This window comes from Zingiber officinale, chromosome 7B (assembly GCF_018446385.1).
Source record: "Zingiber officinale cultivar Zhangliang chromosome 7B, Zo_v1.1, whole genome shotgun sequence".
Taxonomy (NCBI): Eukaryota; Viridiplantae; Streptophyta; class Magnoliopsida; order Zingiberales; family Zingiberaceae; genus Zingiber; species Zingiber officinale.
In genome coordinates, this window is record NC_055999.1 from 63,478,331 (window position 1) to 63,499,258 (window position 20,928).

The following is a 20,928-nucleotide window of genomic DNA, read 5'->3' on the forward strand; positions in this document are numbered from 1 at the left end:
AAGATGACTATATAGTCACTCAATATTTCAGTTCTCTAACCAAACTCTAGCAAGAATTACTCATCCGACTTGGACTGATATGGCCAGCAATGAGATCTATTGTAAATTACTTGCAAAAGAATGGACCTACGATTTTTTGACCGGATTCAATCCTATTCTCAATGATGTTCATGGTCACTTCCTAAGCATTAAACCACTCCCGAGTCTTGATGCTATTTTTTTTGGAGGTTCGTTGTGAAGAACAACGTCGCCACATCATGCTTGGTGGCTCCTCCAAGCCCTCTGCTTCGTCCATTAATTCCGATGCATCTGCCATGGTTGCTTGATACCCCAACTCTCACGACACTTGTAAACCTCTTTGGTATGATCATTGTAACCATCCCCATCACACCAAAGATACCTGTTGGAAGCTTCACGGTAAACCCACAGATTGGGTCCCACGCAACCAATGCAAGAGCGACAGATCCAAGCCTCTGGTTGCAGCCAAATCCAATGCAGCATCCTCATCGTCTTTAACCTTCACCCAGGCCCAACTCGATCGCATTGGTCAAATGTTATCATCCTCTACATCCTTGATGACTCATGGTATTTCCTCCTCTACTATGAATGAGTCAGTCACATTAGGTGAGTCTTGGATTATTGATTCAGGTGCTTTTGAGCATATGTCGAGTATTTATACTATTTTTTCTTCATACAATCAATGTTTTGGTAACCGTACTGTTACTTTAGCGGATGGATATGTTTCACCAGTAGTGGGAATTGACACTGCGACTCTTAGTCCCAATCTTTTGCTGCATAAAGTTTTATTTGTTTCCAAGTTGTCATATAACTTACTCTCAATTAGCAAACTAACTTGGAATTTAGATTGTGTGGCTAATTTTTCCCAAAACTCGTGTGTTTTTCAAGATCGGAATTCAAGGAGGATGATTGGGCATGCTGCTAAGGTGGCTGGATTGTACTACTTTCTATGTGCTAACTCTTAGGTTTGCTGTTATCAAGTTGTTTGCAGTTCAATCTCTTCTCACTGCCACCACCAAATAAAGCTACTCCATCACCACCTTGGCCATCCTAGCTTCTCTTATATGCGTCGCTTATTTTCTTTGTTGTTTCTTCCTTCAGATCACTGTGTGTGAATTCTGACAATTAGCTAAACACACTATGGTTCCTTTTTCAATTTATTCATATCATGCTTCGAAACCTTTTTCCCTTGTTCATAGTGACCTATGAGATTCTTCCTGAATTTCTTCAATATCAAATAAAAGGTGGTTTATTTCCTTTATTGATGATCATTCTAAGGTTTGTTGGATAATTCTTTTACGTGAAAATTCTGAAGTTGAACATATATTTGAATAATTTTATAACATGATTTTCACACAATTTAACTTTCGTATCCAAATTGTTCAAACTGATAATGGAACCGAATTTTTTAATTCCTTGCTAAATCATTTTTTTTTTTTTTCAAAAAGAGGTATTATTCATCAAAGCTCTTGTGTCGATACACCACAACAAAATGATGTATTTTAAAGGAAAAATTGTCATTTTCTAGAAGTTAATCGCACACTACTTTTTACTAGCAATCTACATAAACATTTTTGGAGGATGCTATTTTAACTTCTTGCTATTTGATAAATCGATTACCATTTTGGGTGTTAAAATTTAAAACCCCAATTTTCACTCTTCAAGAATATTTTCAAAATCTCATATATTTTCTGATCTTCCTTTACATATATTTGGATGCTCGATTTTCATTCATATTCATAATCATCTTAGGTCTAAATTAAATCCTAGAAGTCACAAGTGCATTTTTATTGGATACTCTTCCACTAAAAAAAAAGTTATAGATGTTATTCTCTTTCAAAGAGAAAATATTTTATCTCTAGAAACGTCATCTTTTATTAACATCAATCCTTTTATTTGAAGCCTTCTACCTTAGAAATTTGGCCATACCGTATATTTCTTTGACTAATTGGGAATATTTTTGGGAAACAAATCCACCTCTTAATTGAGCTCGGGGGAAATCTTAACTCCACAAAATAAGGAATCTATCTTACTTCCACGAGACCTAGAAATTCAAAATTCAAGATTACCCTCCATCTGCAAATCCAGAAATTCAAAGTCAGGAAAATCTATAATCACCTCAAATATCTTCCTGTATCACTCCAGTACCCAAAATTTCCAAACCCATTGAATTTTTTCTAGTGACTTACGGTAGAAGAAAGCACATAGAAACCAAGTCTGATCTAATATCTCCAGCGCCTCACTCGTCTGGCTCAAGTTCTGGGCCTAATGATACTAAACTGCCATAATTGGATATGTCAATCGAACTTCGTAAGGGTGCTTGTCTGTGTACTCAACATCCTGTCTCAGATTTTTTAGGATACTCTCATCTATCTGGACATATGTGTGCTTTGGTAACAAATCTCTTAGAAACAGCAGAACCAACCAATATTGACGAGACTCTTAAGCACAAACATTGACGTACAATGATCTATGAAGAGATCAAAGTTTTAGAAAACAATGATACATGGGACATAGTAGCAAGAAAGAACTTACTTGGTTGTAAAAATAACAGAACCAACCAATATTGACAAGACTCTTAAACACAAATATTGACATATAGCAGTCTATGAAGAGATCAAAGCCTTGAAAAACAAGGATACATAGGATATAGTCAATCGACCAATAAGAAGGAACCCGATTGGCTGCAGATGAGTCTTCACAATTAAGTGCAAGGGTTAGCGATGGTCACCCTTGCCATGGAAGAAGGAAAAGAGAGGAGGTTCGGGATTAACCAGGTCGTTTATATAGTTTGTGGGGAAAAAACAAAGAGTTTATTCTTTTTCGTTTTTCTTTACCAATTGATAAAGTGCCGCATTACATCTAACTTTCAAAAAGAAAGTAACTGCTATAATATATTTCAAAAAGGTCTACAAAGTCATTTTCTGAAATCATTACACACAAAAAATAATAATAATAATAATAAAATCACAACAAAACTAGTTTTGACAACAGTGTTCAAGCTTTTCTTCCTGTGTCTTGGAAGGAGCAGAAGCATTTGTTTCAAGTTTCAGAATGCTAAGCTGACCACCCTCCTTGCTAGCAGCCGTTGCAGCCTTGCTCAGTTCTTGTTGCAGTGGTTTATGAACTTGCTCAGTTCTTGTTACATGAATTGTTTAATCGATAACCATCAGAAATATGTAAAAAGAAATCATGATTGATTAAATCATAAGCTCTGCATCTTCAATAAGGAGTTTAAACATTAAAAACCTGAGAACAAGGAAAATTCTAATCCTAGATCTTGATCAATTGGAGAGCTTTACGCCTTTACATCTTGATATTTGTAGAAATATGGGTTCTTGGATAGCATAGCATGGAATCAATTGGAGAGCTTTACACCTCACAAGATTGTTGCAGCATTGAATACTTCTAAAACTCTAAAACTATTAAAATTTAGTTCCTTTCTACTGGTTGAATTAGGTCTACTGAGGAGCACTTGTTCAAGAGCACTGCTTGCAGCTCACATGTCTCATCAGACATATTACTCTTATTCCTACAGGAGCCATTGGTTGGTCTCAACAAAAAGATGAGGTGTAAACTAAAGCATTACATGTTCAGCTAGAAGCCTCGAATACCTAGAGATCCTCACACGAGTTCAATGCATCGAATAAATGCCTAAAAAACTATTCTTTTCGAACAATGTATATTGGCAGGCTACTTTGATGAAGCTCCTGTCAATGTAAGGGAATTATTCGAACCTATGATCTCTAGGTTACACAACATCAATTTTACCGTTGGGCCAAGGCTACTTCGATGGCAATGTAAATACCATATTCAAGCACTCCTTTATCCACGAATGGAAAAGGCAAAATAAATATTATAAGCCCGTAAAATTCTCTTTATATCTTCCTTACCTTTGACTATACAACTCAAGGTAATGGAAAAGGGAGCTTCAATCTTCAATGCTTCATCTTCTTGTTGTCATTCTATCTTTTTGTTTGGGTAATGGAAAAGGGCAACTGATGAGATCAGTATTCCATCAACAAGGAAACTCTTTGAAGTTTATGGTGGCTGAAACCTTTATTAGGGTTCCGGGAAGTCGTTTTACTGGAAAACCTTGAGACCTAATCAACAAACTGAAGGCGCAATAGGTTTTGAAGAAACAAGAGATCAAAGAGCTAAGATCGACGAAAGACAGATTCCATGTTATCAGATCAAGCAGAAAAGAGAATTTTGCGATCAAATATCCTTGCAATGTTTGAAACAACCAAAACCGAAGCTAGCATAATCGGGAGAAAGATGAGAGTACTAACTCGGTCCGCTTCCATCTCCTTGGATATCTTGGACGGCTTCAAGAACTTCTTCCCTGGACCATGGCGAGGCCAAGTTAACTGTACGCAACAACAAATTAAAGCAAGCACGCACGCAAGGAGAAGGGATCACTGGAAACCTTTCCGGGTTTGAGAAGTCTTCCCATGGCGATTGGGAGGGATGGCTCTCCTCTTCTGCAAGCCCTTGAACAGATTTCCCTTCTGCGTCATCTTCCGCTCGCACCGATCCCCGGCGGTTACTGCGGCGGCCGCTGCCTCCTAAATACCACATCGGCCCAATTGCGGACCGGCCCATCAAAAGTATCGATAAAAGGCCCGCTTGCTGACCGTGCACGATTTCGCAGATTCGCCGGGCGATCATGGCGATGGTCGATGACGTTGCATCGGAAAGCGAAGGGACGTCGTCGTCAGTCCTTCCTAGCGAGCGTCTTCTCGGTGTTTCTTCCTTCACGCACACCCCTTGCTATTGGTACGATGTAGGGTTTCGATGCCTGAATCATGCTTATCAATCGCTGATTGAACGATTTTTCTATACATAAGCTCATAATTGCTCAGTCTATTATTGAACCTTGTTGTTTAGCTGTAGGTTTTGGGCATCGATGCAAATTTGCCATTTTCTTCGTTATATTGAAGTAACTAACGAAAGAGGGAGGCGAAGTTAGAAGAGCTGCATTCATTAGAGTCGAAGGTGTAGGGTAGATCGATACTAACAAAAACATTTATCAATCTATTAAAATATGGCTGATACTACTAATGATATTGCTCGCATTGAGCTCAGTGGAAGATAAAATTCATATAGTCAACACTAAATAGTTGGTAGCACACCTTTATGATGATGACTCGATTAGCCAAAGAAGCTATGACGGCCAAGATTCAATTTTCTCTCATCATTCTCTCAAGTAATACAATTAACCAGTAATTCCTTTAGCTGTTGGATGTTGCTTTGAGTTGCAAACTTCAATATGGCTAGTGGTACTGATTGCTTGGGAATATGATTTTCTACAATCACTATCTTGAAGTCCTCATTGCATTTTTGGCATTAGGAAGTTTGGGATATATTCTGGTTCATCTACTTTGTTTTCAGAAACTAGAGAAGCAATGAAGTTTCCAGTACATTTGCATGTAAAATGTTTAGTTGTCGTGTGTATAATAAATAAATATCTAAGCTTCAATGGGTTTAATGACGGGAAAATGAGTGATATATTGTTTTTTTGTTCTTGAATGCTTCTCCATCTTCTCTAGAAATCTCTATAAAAGGAAGATAATAAATGTTAGCAAGTTATATAATTTAATAACAGTATCCTGCCGAGTTTCTCTCTAGATAGTAGAGGCGCTTATGTTGATCTTCATATCTTTTCAACTTTCGGTATTAAAATGTCAAACATCTTTTCTAATGTTGTTTTAATAGTGAGGAGAATGTATATCTACTCTGTAAGAAACTATGTAAGATTGGGGTTGCTGATCCAGTAGGTGCTGATCTTTTTGTTGTCTTCATATCCAATGAGAAGAAAATGGTACTCTTCTATGTTTTACTCTTTTAATTTATCATAGTTATTTATGTGCTCATAACACAATCATCTTATATATTAAACACTTTCTGATTACATTGCGACGTGATGAATCACTATTTAGGTGCCCCAATAAGTTTTGTTTTGGCTCTTCTATATTCCATATCAACATTCTATCGTAATTCATAATGCATTAGAAACTTTTGCTCCTAGTAATCTTTAAGATCCTTTTCTTGCAACCATGTCATGTGGGATTTAGTTAATCTTGTAAAGGTTATAGCTGTTGTCAAATAAAGTTTGGTATCAAGTGCCATGATCAAAAAAGGAGGAAAAAAAAAGATTTGTATGGTATTTTGAAGCTTTTATAAAATGAATTGTTAACACTAAGAATCCTTTTTCTTGCCCTGAGAAATATAACTGTATCACATAAGATTCTCTTGCAAATTGAGAGTTCAGTTGTAGAAGTGAGAGTGGACTACGTGAAGCTCAACCGAAGATTGGTGGAAGATGGCTACTTCCTTGTTTGAGAGGAAGGGAGTTGCTCGAGCGACAGGGGCGTAGCGAAGGTTGAGACCGTGCAGGGATCAAGAATGTAGCTATTGGTTAGGTCGTGATAACCTCTCTTTCCCATATAGTTTAGGTTGACCTCCGGAAATAGGCCAATAAATGAAATAGGCCAATAAATAAAGGCTAGGAGAATTAGTCAAACAAATACTAGGGAATGTGTCAAAGGCTAGACCCTACCTCTCTGCCGCCTACAATTCCACTTAGCAAAAAGACGAGGGTATTCATGAAGATCATTGGGCGGTATGCTTACAAGATAAAGAAAAAGACTTACAGGGCGAGGGACCCCTTGCTATTAGATAGAAACTATTCCATATTTAGGTAATATCCTAGTTAGAATCATTTATAAGCTGGAGATACCCTCACTAGAAATAGGATTTGCTATGTTTGGCACTATGGCAAGTAAGAGTACTGAATATGAACTTCAAATGGCTGGAGAGGAACTCACATGGGATGGAACGAAGAAAGGATATTTACCAACACTACTAAAAGAGCACGGACTTGGTTTTGGAGCTCTCGCTCGGGCTACTAATCTCCTCTTCTCCGGCTCATAAGAACCACAACAGGCACTCGTAACCGTCCCTAACCTCTGGAAATGCTCTCTGTTGGAGCCATACCTCACCCTACGCACCAGAATAGACACAAGCGAGCAGAAGTTTAATCAAATGCCTTATTATCAGCACAACGTGCTTTTATTCCTCACCGGAAATGAGGTTTCTAGTCTGATAATGCACTTTTGTTTTTCCACTGGATGTTGCCTTCTTCATCTACGTGAATCCCTTGAGCTATTAACTGGAACACTATCGCTATTCAGAGCTATTAACTGGAACGAGAAAGAGGTTCAATAAAGCTCAACAAATGCCTAACGGTTCAATAAAGTAAAAAGAAAGGCCATTCACTCTTATCCTATTGGTCGATCCCTCAACTATTCTTGTAGTCGGCCCTCTCCTTAACTATAAAACGAGCCTATCGGTTCTACCCTTAGCGGATTACAGTATTGCGTGAATGGCTTTGGGCCATTCACTTTTACCCTATTGGTCGACCCCTCAACTATTCTTGTAGTCGGCTCTCTCCTTATCAGTCGAGCCTATCGGAAATACCCTCACTTTTCGGTCGGGCCATATAAAGAAGCCCTTATCAGTCGAGCTATCTGACGATATGCTATCAGCGTGCTAGAAATACTGATTTAATCATCTCCAACCTCCTACGGTAATAGAAAAATCTTTCAGGCCTATGATCTCACATTTGTATCGTTAGCTATTATTAATTTATCTTACTCATGAGAACTATCTATGATTCGAGAGAAGGAACTTTTTTTTTTTACTTTTCAATATGGCATAGATTTTCTGTAAATTTATACTGCAAGTGACTGATATACAAGTAAAGATATTACAAGTTAAGACGACACCTAATAGCTAATTACTTGATTTATATATTATTCACCTGCCATGCCAATCATCGTAAACTATCTTAACAAGTTTTTATCTTCTAATTAACTGCTTCCCTGTTGCATTAACGGGAGATAAAGCAATTCTAAAGTGGACTTGTTCACTATCTCCTCTCAAGGTTCCTCTTTGGCATCAAAAGGCTAGTAAAAGAAGTGATGGGGTGGTATTGTGGGATTATCATGTAATCTGTATACAGGTCAGTGCTGAAATTTTTTCGGTGAATTGAGATTACTCTTTTGTATATATTTTTTTGAATCTTTTTGATATGTATTATGAAAAATCCTTTTTCCTGTTCAATGATGAGCCATAGAAAAGAAGAGGCGAGGCATTTGATTTGGTGTGGGATCTGGATTCTGATCTTCCATTCCCTTCTCCACTTACGGTGTACTTTCCTGAAGCCATTAAACCAGTCAACTCTCCTTATAGCAGGTGGTTTCTTTGGTTCATCAAATAGGCATTATCTGTTAGTTCTCTGGCACGATAAATGAAACAATAATTCTGCTATAAGATCGATACATATATACATTTTGCTCGACAAGTCCCTTGCTTACAAAATCACTTCTGCACACACTACTACTCATCTCACAACTGAAACATACAGATAAAATGGCTGATGTGGTATGCTTGATCTGCAGGCAGCTATTCTAGTGATGCATTGGCGATCTCAATCACACCCTAAGAACTAACTTGATTACCTTGCAGGCTTTTCCGAGTAGTTCATGCTCCGAGATTTCTTCGTTGCTTTGCATCAGACAGAAGTCACATGAGAGATGGTCTAGGGAATTGGCTTGCCTTGCCTCCGACATACAAACCTATTACTAGTGAAGGTATTTCGTGATGCATAAACAAACCTTTCTATTTTGGGTGATAATTTTCTACTCGTTGTATACTGTAGATGGAACTACTAACAACCTAGACAAATACATCCAAATGAGAACAGCCGATGTGCTAGCAAACGCACAGGATTCGCTCCACGGGGTGCTCTCGAACGAATATGGCGTGGTGGTGAGTGAAACAATGTTCGAGTGGTTCTTTGCTCAAATCCATCAATGACAACTTTTGCAAATCTTTACAAGGAAAGCAATGGATCGACATTGTCCTCATTGAGCCAGGTTTGTCGTTAACTATTGAGGATCGGCTTGATGTCTAATGACTGAAAGCCTTGAGTTATATTGTATAGGAATTTTTATAGTTCTGGCTACTTGTAAAATGCTCTTCAAATGTTAAGAATTGTCATTTTGCTCTCTGAGCTTGAGGAACCATTAAATTTTCATCGTTTGTCGTTGGGCACGTGTCTTTATCTCATTGGTAGATTCTCCATTCCGGTGGCTGTGATTGGATGCTGCATGCTTGGCTCCAAAGAATATGAGATAAAATGCGAAAAATTAAACGGCAAGCTTTTTATCTCCGGAATGCTCGTCTCTTTATTGGTTTGGGGTGTGGGGTCCACTGCCGGGTTATTATAATGACCAATGGGAATCCGGGTGCATTATTTGACGGCATGATGAAAGCGCAGCGTTTCCCCCCCTTCATATCGCGTTTCTTCTTTTCGTTAAAACAGATTCCGTTCCATTATGCGCTCTCCGACGTTTCACGGCGAAAATTTCCCGAGCTGAAGGCCGAGGCGAGGCCACAGGCGGAGCAGGCAGCGCCGGCGCCGGCGCCGGCGGCTCGATGGGGCATAAATCCTCACGGTTTCTTCCCTCAACTGCCTCACTCTCCCCCGCTTCCGCCGCCACCCCGCAATACAACCCCTTCCCCGCCCCTCCCACTGTCGAGATACCTAAATCCACGGCAGCTTTAGCCTTCCCACAATCACTTCTAGAATTCCTCACGAGCTCTCTCCGATGGATTCTACCACCCCGGGTACCTGATCCCGCCCTCGTGACCTCTCCAGCTCCGATCTGGCCGCTTCCACGGCCTCGGCGGATTTCATCGGATCGAGGCTGCTCGGTTCCTCTTTTTCGACCCTACGTCGCCTCGGTGCCCTGGCATGGTGGTGTGCGGGGGTTCCTCTCGCAGCTGTTCCCTCGGTACGGCCACTACTGCGGCCCCAACTGGTCCAGCGGCAAGGACGGCGGTTCTATGCTGTGGGATCAACGCCCCATCGATTGGATCGACTTCTGCTGCTATTGTCATGATATCGGCTACGACACGTACGATCAGGCAAAATTGCTGAAGGCGGACCTCGCCTTCCTGGAATGCCTGGAGCAGCCGAGGATGGCTTCGAAAGGTGGTGGTGCTCCAGCAGCAATTATCTACCGATCTATGTGCATTGCAGGCAAGATTCAAAATTTAGTATCCCCTTTCCCCTTTTTTTTTGTTTTCTATTTTTTATTCACCTGTTCTATACTGTATGCTCATGTAGGTTCTTATTCTACTGTATGCTCGTGTAGGTTCTTATTGCACTTGGATAATGTGCTATCCCTTTTAACCATGATAATTCTAAGGGCGTTCCTTTCTTTAGTACTCAAGTAGCATGAAATTCAGTAGAATAATAGTCAAACCTTCTTAACAATGGTGGTTATACAAGCATCTTAACATAATTTTCTTACTGTAGTCAATTGGGTTTGGATCTGATTGATTAGGGGTTATGATATGGGATTTGGTTTTGCTTGCTTGCAGGGCTGAGGACTGTATTGATACCTTATAGGATGCACCTAGTTAGACTGCAATCTGGACCATCATTCATGGATGTGTTCAACAACTTCATAAGTAAATGGAGTTCGTCTGTCAATAATGAGGCTACAAAGCCGGACAGGAATGTTGTGAAACCCAAAGGGATATTTTGATGCTGTGAACCATCTTGCTCATTTGTTTTCTCATTTGTGCAGTTGTAGCGACTGAATACGTGCTTATATGTATTGTGAATTCAGTTGACATATTGATGCTACATGCTTCAGTAGTCTAGCCTCTTTTTGGCACAATTTTGAGAAAGCATGTTCAATTGTACCTTTACCTTGATGCACTCTTAACTTATACACCGAGAAATGTTTGTTACTTCACACATAGTCGCTAACAAGTTAGCGAACCATTTATCTAATTATCTGAATTGGTGTGTATCCATGATTAACAAGGGAGGTTCAATAGATCCAATCACCTTCAGTTTCTTCTGCATTGTGACAATTTGTTATTGTAGGTTTATGTTCCACTTAATTCCTACTGCATAACAAGTCATGTGTCCAACCATTTAAAGTCGAATACATCGATCTATCCTCTATTGAACTCTATGCAATGCTCCATTACTCTTGATCTCTGAATTACATCGAAGTGTTTTATTTGATCTCTCCTTGACTTGTGATCTAGTGGATTTAACTTGTTTAAGTATAGTATCTACTTTCGAATGCATAGGATTGGGTCATCTAATGAACTCTTTGTTATGCTTGAATATGAATGAGTTTTCAGGACAATGTAAGTAGTAAATCGAATCGCATAAATATTTTTCATGGTATTTGTTGTCATTTTTAGCATCTTGACAATCAAATTCAACTCTTGTTATATCATAAACTCTCTGTTTGTAGAGATTTTTTTACAGTAAAAAAAATATATAATTGGTTGATAAGAGATTATGATATTCAACTTTGTAGCTTCCTGTTTGTGCTGTCATTGTTTGGGAGTGTGAAACGTCGTGGAATGGTCAAAAAGAGCTTCTCTCCTTGCGCAATCGGCTTCGCCGTCGGTGGTTGGTAAGTGCATGACCGAGAAATTTCCTCCATCCGTGGGCCCCTACCTTTAATCGACCCCCACGCGTCGGTTTCCGGTTGGATTCCGCTTCGGAATCCATCGCCGGCCTGATAAAGGAGGCTGGAGGCAGACGAACCTTCGCGATTTTTCCCCAGATCTGATTTAGGCTCCAGCGGCGATCCATGGAGGTGAAGCATCGCGCGGCGCGATCGCTCGTCCACCGCCTCGCCTCCGCCCCTGTCCGGTCAGGCGCCTTCGCTGAAGCCGCCGCCGAAATCCGACGACTCTCAAAGGACGACCCTGAGATGCGATCGCCCCTCGCTGAGTCTGGCGCGGTCCCGCTCCTCGGGTCCGCGCTCCTTGAGTTTGACTCCTCGGCGGCCGAGGCCCAGGAGAACGCCTCCGCCGCGCTGCTCAACCTCTCGATCTCCGCCCGCGAGGCTGTGATGTCCACCCCTGGCATCCTCGACGCCCTCGCCGCCGCCCTTCGCCTCCCCTGCCCTTCCACCGCACAGAACGCTGCCGCCACCGTCTACAGCCTCCTCTCCGTTGACGAGTACCGGCCCATCATCGGGTCCAAGCGGTCGGTCATCGCGGCCCTCTTGGATCTCTTCCGCGGCCTCGGGGTCACGCCGACCCGGTCCATCAAGGACGCACTCAAGGCGATCTTCCTCCTCGCTCTCTACCCGCTCAATCGCGCCACTCTCGTCGAGATGGGCGCCGTCCCGCCGCTCTTCGCGCTGGTGGTGAAGGACGGGCGGCGCGGGGTTGTGGAGGACGCTACCGCGGTGATCTCCCAGGTGGCCGGATGCTACGAGAGTGTGGAGGCGTTCCGGAGGGTGGCCGGCGTCGCCATACTGGTGGAGTTGGTGGACGCGGCGACGGGGGCGAGCGGGAGGGCTAGGGAGAACGCGGCGGCTGCGCTGCTGAACCTGGTGATGAGCGGCGGGGACAAGGCGGTGGGCGACATCATGGAGTCGGAGGGGGCGGAATCGCTGGTGCGTGAACTCGCCGAGGGCGTCGGCGGCGAGGTCAGCGCTAGGGGGAAAAGCAAGGCGGCGGACCTGCTCCGTGTCCTTCAGCGCTCGCGCGGCAGCCACCTGGTGCACGGCCTTCAGGAGGACACCGAGACCAGCACCGACTCAGCGCCGCAATCGCTGCTCTTCTCTTCCTCCTCCTACAGTAATTCCTCATTCCATAGCTCAATTAATTAACTGATTTAGCTGCGTTTCTGCGATTTTGTTCTTGTGTTTGTTAATGTAGCTGTTCTTCGTGCACCAAATAGTAAGGAAACTAATTATATAAACAAAACAGAACTTTGCAAATTGGTAGGTTATGAATGTAAATATAATGTAACACAATTGATATTGAATATATAGCAGCCACTCAGGCATTGATAACTTGTTGCAATCAGTTCTTGTTACCGAGAAATATTCATCATTGGATAAATCTTATTTCTTTGTTAAGCTTTTTTTGTTACATTGAGTAATATTTTCTTGCTCTATTGTTTACACCCTTTACTATAGATTTTCTCTTGAGTGCCCGCTTATAATCAGATTTAAGTGAAGTCTGTGATAATTGTGCCTGTTACGTTTCAAATAAAACTTTCAGTCTCATAATATTAGGGAATTCCTGACCATTTAATCTCAAGTTGTTTTCCGATTGCTGGTGTGTGATCTTGAAGTGGAGCTTTATGCAGAAGGGTCTTTGAAGTTTGGCATCAGTAGAGTTGAATTCAATGAATGAGGTATAACTTTGAAAATGGATTCTTTATTTCATAGAGTTTTGTGATCCCAAACAAGAACTGGCAGACATCCATAGACCATAGTGTGCGTTCTTGATCGTTAACAATCTTGAGACCCATGATGAGAAGTAGATAACGTAGGGGTTCTTGATTGTGGACCTGGCATTCACAATAATATTGTAAATTATAGTAAAATCGAATGCACACTTGTTTGATCTTTTTTAATGTAAAAGAGTGTCGTTCTTTCATCTTTGTCTTATCCATTTCACCACGCTATCTTTCCATAAGAGTCCGAATCCCATTGGCCGACCTCGACTACACGACCGAACCCTACTCACCTCCTTATCCTGCACCGTCACCTCGTGATCCGTGCATACCACATCACGATGGATCATATTCATCGGCACAGGTTAGTTTTCCTACTCTCGAGGTGCAGCGTAACACTGATACCTTTTATTAAGGCGTCTGATGGGACTCCGCCAGTCACCCTCTTCGCCGGTCCGACTTGCCCATGGCCGGTTCATCGCGCGCTCCCGGCGTCATGATCGGCCTCTCCCAGCCCGCCTCCGACGGCGACGACGACGATGTCACGTCATGGCCGCGGGCGGTGGCCCCGGACGAGACCTCCCCCGGGTCGTCCGCCGTTCGGAAGCCCCGAGGTCGCCCTCCGGGCTCAAAGAATAAGCCCAAGCAGCCGATGGCGGTCTCCAGGGGCAGAGCGTCGCCCTTGCACCCCGTGGTCCTCCAGTTCGACGGCGGCTTCGACATCGTCTCCGGCTTGTCCGATTACGTCCGCCGCAACCGCGTGGGCGTCTCCGTCCTCAGCGCCTCCGGCGTCGTGTCCGGCGTCTCGCTGCGCCATGCTTCGGTAGCGGTAGCCCACGGCCTCCAGGCCGTCTTCACCCTGCAGGGGCGCTTCGACATACTCTCCCTCTCCGGCACGCTGTTCCCTCCGTCGGCCACGGCGTTCCCTCCAGGGCATTTCTTCTCCGGCACGCTATTCCCTCCGGGAGTGCCGCAGCCTCCGCCGCTGACGGTTTCGCTGGCAAGTTCTCGCGGGCAGGTGATCGCCGGGGCCATGATGGGATCGATGTCGGCGGCGGGACCCGTACTCATTATGGCTGCCACATTCTCCAACCCGGAGTTCCTCCGGCTCCCCATCTCCGACGACGACAACGAGGCGGCAGTCGTGGACGACGACGACAGCGGCGCAGATCCAGTGACTCCCCTGGCAACGTCTTTGCCCTCCAACCTTCCCGATCTCAACGCCTTACCCGTACGACTATCTCGCAACAGCATCGTCTCCCTGGCTCAACCCTCCTCCGTCCGGCCTCCGCCGCACGCCCACCCTCCGCCGCCCCGTTATTAACTCCATCAGATATCACCACCGACTGTAAAAATAGAACGACTCCTCTCCTTAATTTCTTGGGAACAACTGCCGTTTCCCAAGATTTTGTTTCTTTCTTCAGTTCATTCTTTTCTTTCTTTTCCTCTTTCTCATGCAGCAAATGCATGCATGACCAGCTTCTTACGTTGTGGATATAATTGCATGCAGGCAGGCAGACCATTGTGATCCGTATTGTTTTGGCTTGGCAAATGATCTGATTCGTTTTTTTCTCTGCTACTTTCAATTGGTCAAAGGGATCAAGATTTTAATTCTTTCATTCTTTCATTCAATAGTTGTTGTGGATGGCACTTTCATGAGTTAATATGCATTTAGTTTATAAAGATAACTATGTTAGTCTACGGTAACAATACCTCATTAGGGTTATAGTTGCACTAGTTTTATGTTTTAAGGGGTATCGTGAAACATAGAACCATTAGTTCTATGTTATTAGGGTTGTAATTGCAGTAGTTCTATGTTCCAAGGGGTATCTTATCCGGTAGTTTGAAATAAGAAATGTCATCTAAAAGGTGTATTTGTACCAATTTTATGAATTAGTATTTCGTCTACTAGTCATTAGGGTTATAGTTGCATTAGTTCTACTTAATTTGTGAAAAATCTTAAACGCGATATCTAGTTAAAAAGCCGTATTCTTATGATAAAAGGCACTCTTACTTATACAATGAATAACATGAGCCCCCTGAAATTGGGTTCAACATGTGATAATTAAAATTAAGAAGGGGGTCAATTTTCGTGTCGTATCGATGTCATGTTGAAATAAATTCAGTGTCACCGTCGAGTGCTATGGTCAATCAGACCAAAAGGTCGATTGGATATGCTAGACATATCACTTGACTGGATCGAACTATATATTCATGTATAGCGGTCGAGTGCAAAATAAACTCCCGACATACAATCTCATCAGACATATTATTCGAGTGGATGTCGAATCCCTAACATAAACCCGATCGGCTCAAAGGCCGGTCGGACCTTAGGGGTTTAGCTCCTCACTTCTCCAAACGTAAGGCTCTCAATTTACATCCGTCCGACCCCAACGTTGGTCGAATTTACACGGCTCAGCTCCCCACTTCTCCAAATGCAAGGCTCTCAACTTATATCGGTTTGGCCTCAGATCCGGTTGGACCTCCAGGGCTCAGCTTCCCACTCATGGGCATGACCCTTAGTTTACATCCGCTCCACCCCAGGATCGATTGGACATCTGGAGCCCAGTTTCCCACATAAGCATGATTCCTAGTCTACAGTCAGCCGGCTCAGAGCCGGTCGGACTCTCTCTATGAGACAAAATTGTCAGAGAATCGTAACAACCTATCAGGGAATATGTTATTACTCTAACATATGCATGTAATGGAACCTTCCTCCGCCTATAGGAAGGTTGTCGTACATATTTCACCGTCCGACATACTCTGACACCAGACATTCTCTGCCACCTCATTAATGTGGACGTTGTGAGAGGCAGTATAAAAAAGGGGTATCTCTGTTAGCCAGGTACGCACATGAATGCATACGCATCCGCACTCATGCACATTTACACTGTTGTACTACTGTTCATCGTCTTCTCCATTTCGCTCGGCTATTATTTTGACTTGAGCGTCGCAGTACCTGTGCGGGTGACTCCTTCCCTGGTTGTCACTCTAACGTCCCCGTTGGTTCTGTTTGTGATGTGCGCAGGTCCGCAATTCTTACCTCCAGGATCGCTTACTATCATTTTCTTCAAGTTCAGAGTCTTCTCTTGATTAACATACAAGCCACCTCGACACCGTCCTATAGCTAATGTTGTAGGTCCTCGGTTGGTCGATAAAAGGAGGTGAATTGCCCTGAAAAAGCAAACAAATGCTTGATTAAGACAACCACTTTATTAGAATAAACTAAAATGCATAAATTAAAAGAAGCTACCGATTTTTACTTAGTTACAACCGGGGAGGTTGTTAATCCAAGATGTTGAAAACACTAATCAAATTCTCCTTTTGTCGTAGGCGGAGAAACCTCTTACAAGCGTTGGAAGCACAGAACTTGAAAATAGAGTTGTAGTTCGAAGTACAGAAAGTGTTATTCTGAATTATTGAAACTAGGGTTCTATGTATAGCCTGTTGGTCTAATATGACCATTTGTTGACGTGGTAGCTTCGGGCGTTTGTGTGTGGATAAAACTTTATCCACGTTGCAATTGCTTGCAACGACAGGTGTTGATAAAACATATCTGGTATGGGCACCTAGAGTAGCTCTGGGTGCCCTGATCGCCTTCGACAAGGGCACGTCGAGGAGGCGCCTTGGGCGCCCAGGGCGGTCCAGATGCCCAGACTAATTCGTGTAGGACCGTAAATATGTTAGAAGAGGGGTGAATAGCATTTTTCACTTTTTTTGGAAATCAAGAGTACGCAACGGAAAAGAATAGAGATGAAAAATGAATGCTAACATAGGTGGTTTTACTTAGTTCGGAGTTTTCGATGACTCCTAATTTAAGGTCTGCACTCATTGAGTGCTTTTGTTGGACAATCATTATAATCATGAAGCAATTACAAAATTTAAGTACAATTGCAAGAATTAAATTATACCAACAATACAACTTTGAAAACTTGAGCGCAGGTTGTCGGTGCAACTTTTAGGTATCCCGGAGACTTTTTCGGAGTAGTGCATGGGTACGAAAGTTGTAGCAATTAATGTTCTAAAGCTACTAGTCGAAGACCTTTATATAGGCCTATTGCGGGCGCCTAGAGTCCCTCCTGGACGCTTGGACCGTGCTGACGTGGTGAGCTCTCGTCGAAACTTGATCCATCAAATTTATCCACTTTCGGGCACCCGGACCCTCTTTGGGAGCCTGGACCGTTAACGTTGTTGGAACCCCAAGGTTGTTTTGGTGTGATCAATAAGTTAATTTAGGTCCCGTGTGTTTCTAACCTTGTGTCTAAGTGTGCAGGAGCTTAGGAGTACAGGTAGTCGAGCGGAAGACGCAGCTAGCGAGAAGGACGACAGTCCGAGGGATGAGGTGCTGCGGAAGAGTACACCGGCGAACAAGAAGGAAGTGTGCGGTGGTTCTGAGGGACGAAAGCTGGAGCGGAAGATTGCTCGGGGAGCAAGAGACGCAGCTAGCGAGAAGGACGGCACGTGGTGCGTCCGAGGGACGAAGACAGCGGATGAGTACGCCGGCGGACGAGAAGGAAACACGTGGCGATTCCGAGGGATGAGAAGCCGGAGGGAAGCCCGCTCGAGAAGACCAGAAGTTGGGTTCGGGTGAACCCTTTTCCGGATGGCAGAAATCACCCAAGCGAGCGGATCTGGAGGAGAAGAACCGGACCGAGGCGGGACTGAACCAGAGAAGAGGTCCCGGACGAAAAAGTCAACATCTATTGACTTTGGGCTCCGGGGCGCCCGGAGCCCTCCGGGGTGCCCGGAACCCTTCCGGGCGCCCGGACCTTGATTTTGACCAGGATCGCGATTTACGCGATCTGAACGTTAGGGGATAAAGTTTTATCCCCTAGGGCGCCCGGAACCCTTCCAGGCGCCCCGACCAAGGCTATAAATATAGCCTTGGTCCAGAAGCTTTTCATCAATTCAGAACAACTCATTGTAACAACACTTGTACGTTCTCTCTAGTTTAGCTTCTATAGTTGTGCACTTCACTGCTGTAAAAAGGCTTCTCTGCCAGAAGGAGATAATAGTACGACGTCTTCCTTGGATTAACAACCGCCTCGGTTGTAACCAAGTCAACTCTTTGTGAGCCTTTCTTTTTCTGTTTACTTTATTATTCTACAAGTGTTCTGTTGAAAGTTCGAGAAGGGTCTTTGTTTATTTTTTTTAGGGTTATTCAACCCCCCTTCTAGCCGGCTCAACGGTCCTACAAGTGGTATTAGAGCCGAGGCGCTTCAGGAGGACTAACAGCCCAACGAAGCAACGAGATGGTCAGACCAAGCATCCACCCGCCTAAATACGAAGGGGATTTCACTACCTGGAAGAATCTGATGCAGGTATTTTTTACTACAGACTTTGAATTAACCTTAACAATGAAATCTGGCTATGTAGCTCCAGAAGGTAAGGAAAAATGTCAATGGACAAAAAAGGAGCAGGCTGAATTCGTGGCGAACGGCAAAGCAGAATACCATCTGCTAAGCGTTCTTCCACCTCAAGAAGTCAACAGGATCGGGCACTACGACTCGGCAAAGGAACTTTGGGAGAGGTTCCTCGAGCTGCACGAAGGGACGTGCGAAGCCAAGCTCACCAGAACAGATCTGCTTCGGAATCAGTTCACCAGCCTGCGACTTGGGGAAGACGAGTCAGTCGCACATCTGCACTCAAGAATAAAAGAAATAATTACTGGACTTTCGAATCTCAGAGACAAGGTAAGTAACCGAGATTCGCTCTGGTACTCTTTAAATTCCTTTCTTAGAAATACTAAATGAGTATCATTAGTAGATGCATTTTACATTTCTAAAGATTTAGAAAAGATTTCATTAGAAGAATTCTTTTCAACATTTAAAGTGCATGAGTCAAGATGTGCAGGAATGAAGGAGCCCAAGAACAACGTCACCCTCAAAGCCTCGAGAGACGAACCAGAATCGGAATCCTCTCTCGACGACGAGGAAATGGTAATGATGGTAAGAAGATTCAAGAAACTTTGTAAATCCAGATCTACTAACCATCCGCAGGGAAAGAAGAAAAGAACGATCCGCTGCTACCACTGCGACGAAGAAGGACACGTCAAGGACAACTGCCCCAAGCTGAAGAACAAGGACAAGGAGAAGGGTAAGAAGCCCATCCAAAAGCGAAAGGCCCTAAAGGCGACGTGTGACGATATGTCGTCCGACTCAGAAGTCGAGGCATTCTCCGGACTCGTACTGATGGCGAGTCATCAAGACGACGACTGCGAGTCAAGCTCTTCCGAGATGAGCATCGAGAGCATCGATGAAGGGGGAGCTTCGTCAGAAGAAAGCAGCAGTTCAGGGGGAGACACAGACAACGAACTCGACAAGGTAAGTCAGGTACGTTCTCTTCCTCCCGATAAACTTTTTAAATTTGTTAAGCTATTAACTAAAGACTGCTGTAAATTAGAAAAAGAAATAAAAAATTTAAAAGTAATTCTAGCTAAGTCTTGTCCCTTAGAAGAATTAGATAAATTAAAACTAGCAAATGAAAAATTGAAACTTGAAAATGATGATTTGAAAATTCAAGTAGATAACTTGAAAAACTATGCATGTTCATCTAAAACCAATTTTAGAAGATTTAATAATTTAAATTGGTACTTTAAATATCACTCAGGACAAATTAAGAACATTTCAAGAAAATATGTCCCTAAAAGTTTTTTGGTTAAACTAGTAGGCTGGAACCTATATTGGGTTCTGAAGTCATGTTTAAATTAATTTTAAAATTAAAATTAGCACTTTAAGTGAGAAAATTAAACAAAGAATTTCTTTCTGAGGCTTTGTCAAGGAAGTAGTTGTTGCTCCAATAACCAAGAAGGCCTAGTGCCTCGCCACGACCTGGAAGCCAAAATATTGAAATAAATGTTTAATTAACTTACTAATAAAACATTGATGCAAGAATTAATTAATGCTTTAAAAAGGTTATTCAAAATATTTTTTTTCAATTTAGAAATTTACTTACTTAAAATTTTATGACTAAGTCATTTTTTTACTTAGAAAAATTTTTCTTAAAATTTCTCAAATAATTAAGTTAGAAAACATTCTTTCAAAAATAATCTTTACTTAGAATTTTTTTTTAATGTTTTTCTTAAGTTAAAAGGTTTTCTAAAATTAGAAATTTATGCTCAAATTACTTAGAAAATTTTTTAAGTCAGATTTTCAAAACTTTACTTAGAATTATTTTTAACTTAGAATTTCTTTTAAATATTTCTTTCAAATTTACTAAATTTTTAACCCTTAGATTGTTTTTCTTGTAACCCCTTTTTTTTGTGATCAAAGGGGGAAAAGGGAAAGTATAAGTCTAGGGGGAGGTAGATAGATTTAATTTTTTTCTATCTTTGTGTACTTAAATTACAAATTAAGTTAATTTACTTAAATTAATGTCTATTTTAACCCTACCTTAACTTGGGTTGATCACACCAAAAAGGGGGAGATTGTTGGAACCCCAAGGTTATTTTTGTATAATCAACAAGTTAAGTTAGGTCCTGTGTGTTTCTAACCTTGTGTCTAAGTGTGCAGGAGCTTAGGAGCACATGTAGTCGAGCGGAAGACGCAGCTAGCAAGAAGGACGACAGTCGGAGGGACGAGGTGCTGCGGAAGAGTACACCGGCGGAC

General features: G+C 42.6%; 5 protein-coding genes across 6 annotated transcripts; 4 read left to right on the plus strand and 1 right to left on the minus strand.

Annotated features, from left to right (window-relative positions):
• Positions 1-2,887: 2,887 nt before the first annotated feature.
• On the minus strand, positions 2,888-4,689 carry LOC122005892. Its single transcript, XM_042561134.1, has 3 exons — positions 4,448-4,689; positions 4,311-4,363; positions 2,888-3,156 (listed from the first exon to the last, which is right to left on the minus strand). The coding sequence occupies exons 1-3, from the start codon at positions 4,687-4,689 to the stop codon at positions 3,119-3,121; spliced, it is 333 nt and encodes a 110-aa protein (XP_042417068.1). The 3' UTR covers positions 2,888-3,118.
• LOC122005890 (protein N-terminal glutamine amidohydrolase-like) lies at positions 4,665-9,146 on the plus strand. The gene is made up of 6 exons (XM_042561133.1): positions 4,665-4,797; positions 5,737-5,842; positions 7,967-8,044; positions 8,159-8,277; positions 8,551-8,675; positions 8,744-9,146. Exons 1-6 carry the CDS (start codon positions 4,688-4,690, stop codon positions 8,899-8,901), a joined length of 696 nt encoding a protein of 231 aa, XP_042417067.1. The 5' UTR covers positions 4,665-4,687; the 3' UTR covers positions 8,902-9,146.
• A 189-nt stretch (positions 9,147-9,335) lies between these two features.
• LOC122005889 lies at positions 9,336-11,569 on the plus strand. 2 transcript variants are annotated; one of them, XM_042561132.1, is made up of 2 exons: positions 9,336-10,129; positions 11,436-11,569. In XM_042561132.1, the coding sequence occupies exons 1-2, from the start codon at positions 9,523-9,525 to the stop codon at positions 11,468-11,470; spliced, it is 642 nt and encodes a 213-aa protein (XP_042417066.1). In that variant the 5' UTR covers positions 9,336-9,522; the 3' UTR covers positions 11,471-11,569. The 2 variants fall into 2 exon arrangements, with proteins under 2 accessions (XP_042417066.1, XP_042417065.1); XM_042561131.1 differs by lacking the exon at positions 11,436-11,569 and adding an exon at positions 10,474-10,761 and having other exon boundaries at positions 9,350-10,129.
• A 145-nt stretch (positions 11,570-11,714) lies between these two features.
• Positions 11,715-13,176, plus strand: LOC122004384 (protein spotted leaf 11-like). The gene is made up of 3 exons (XM_042559279.1): positions 11,715-12,714; positions 12,796-12,860; positions 13,144-13,176. The coding sequence occupies exons 1-3, from the start codon at positions 11,715-11,717 to the stop codon at positions 13,174-13,176; spliced, it is 1,098 nt and encodes a 365-aa protein (XP_042415213.1).
• A 611-nt stretch (positions 13,177-13,787) lies between these two features.
• Positions 13,788-14,645, plus strand: LOC122004385 (AT-hook motif nuclear-localized protein 23-like). Its single transcript, XM_042559280.1, has one exon. It carries the CDS (start codon positions 13,788-13,790, stop codon positions 14,643-14,645), a length of 858 nt encoding a protein of 285 aa, XP_042415214.1.
• Positions 14,646-20,928: the final 6,283 nt, after the last annotated feature.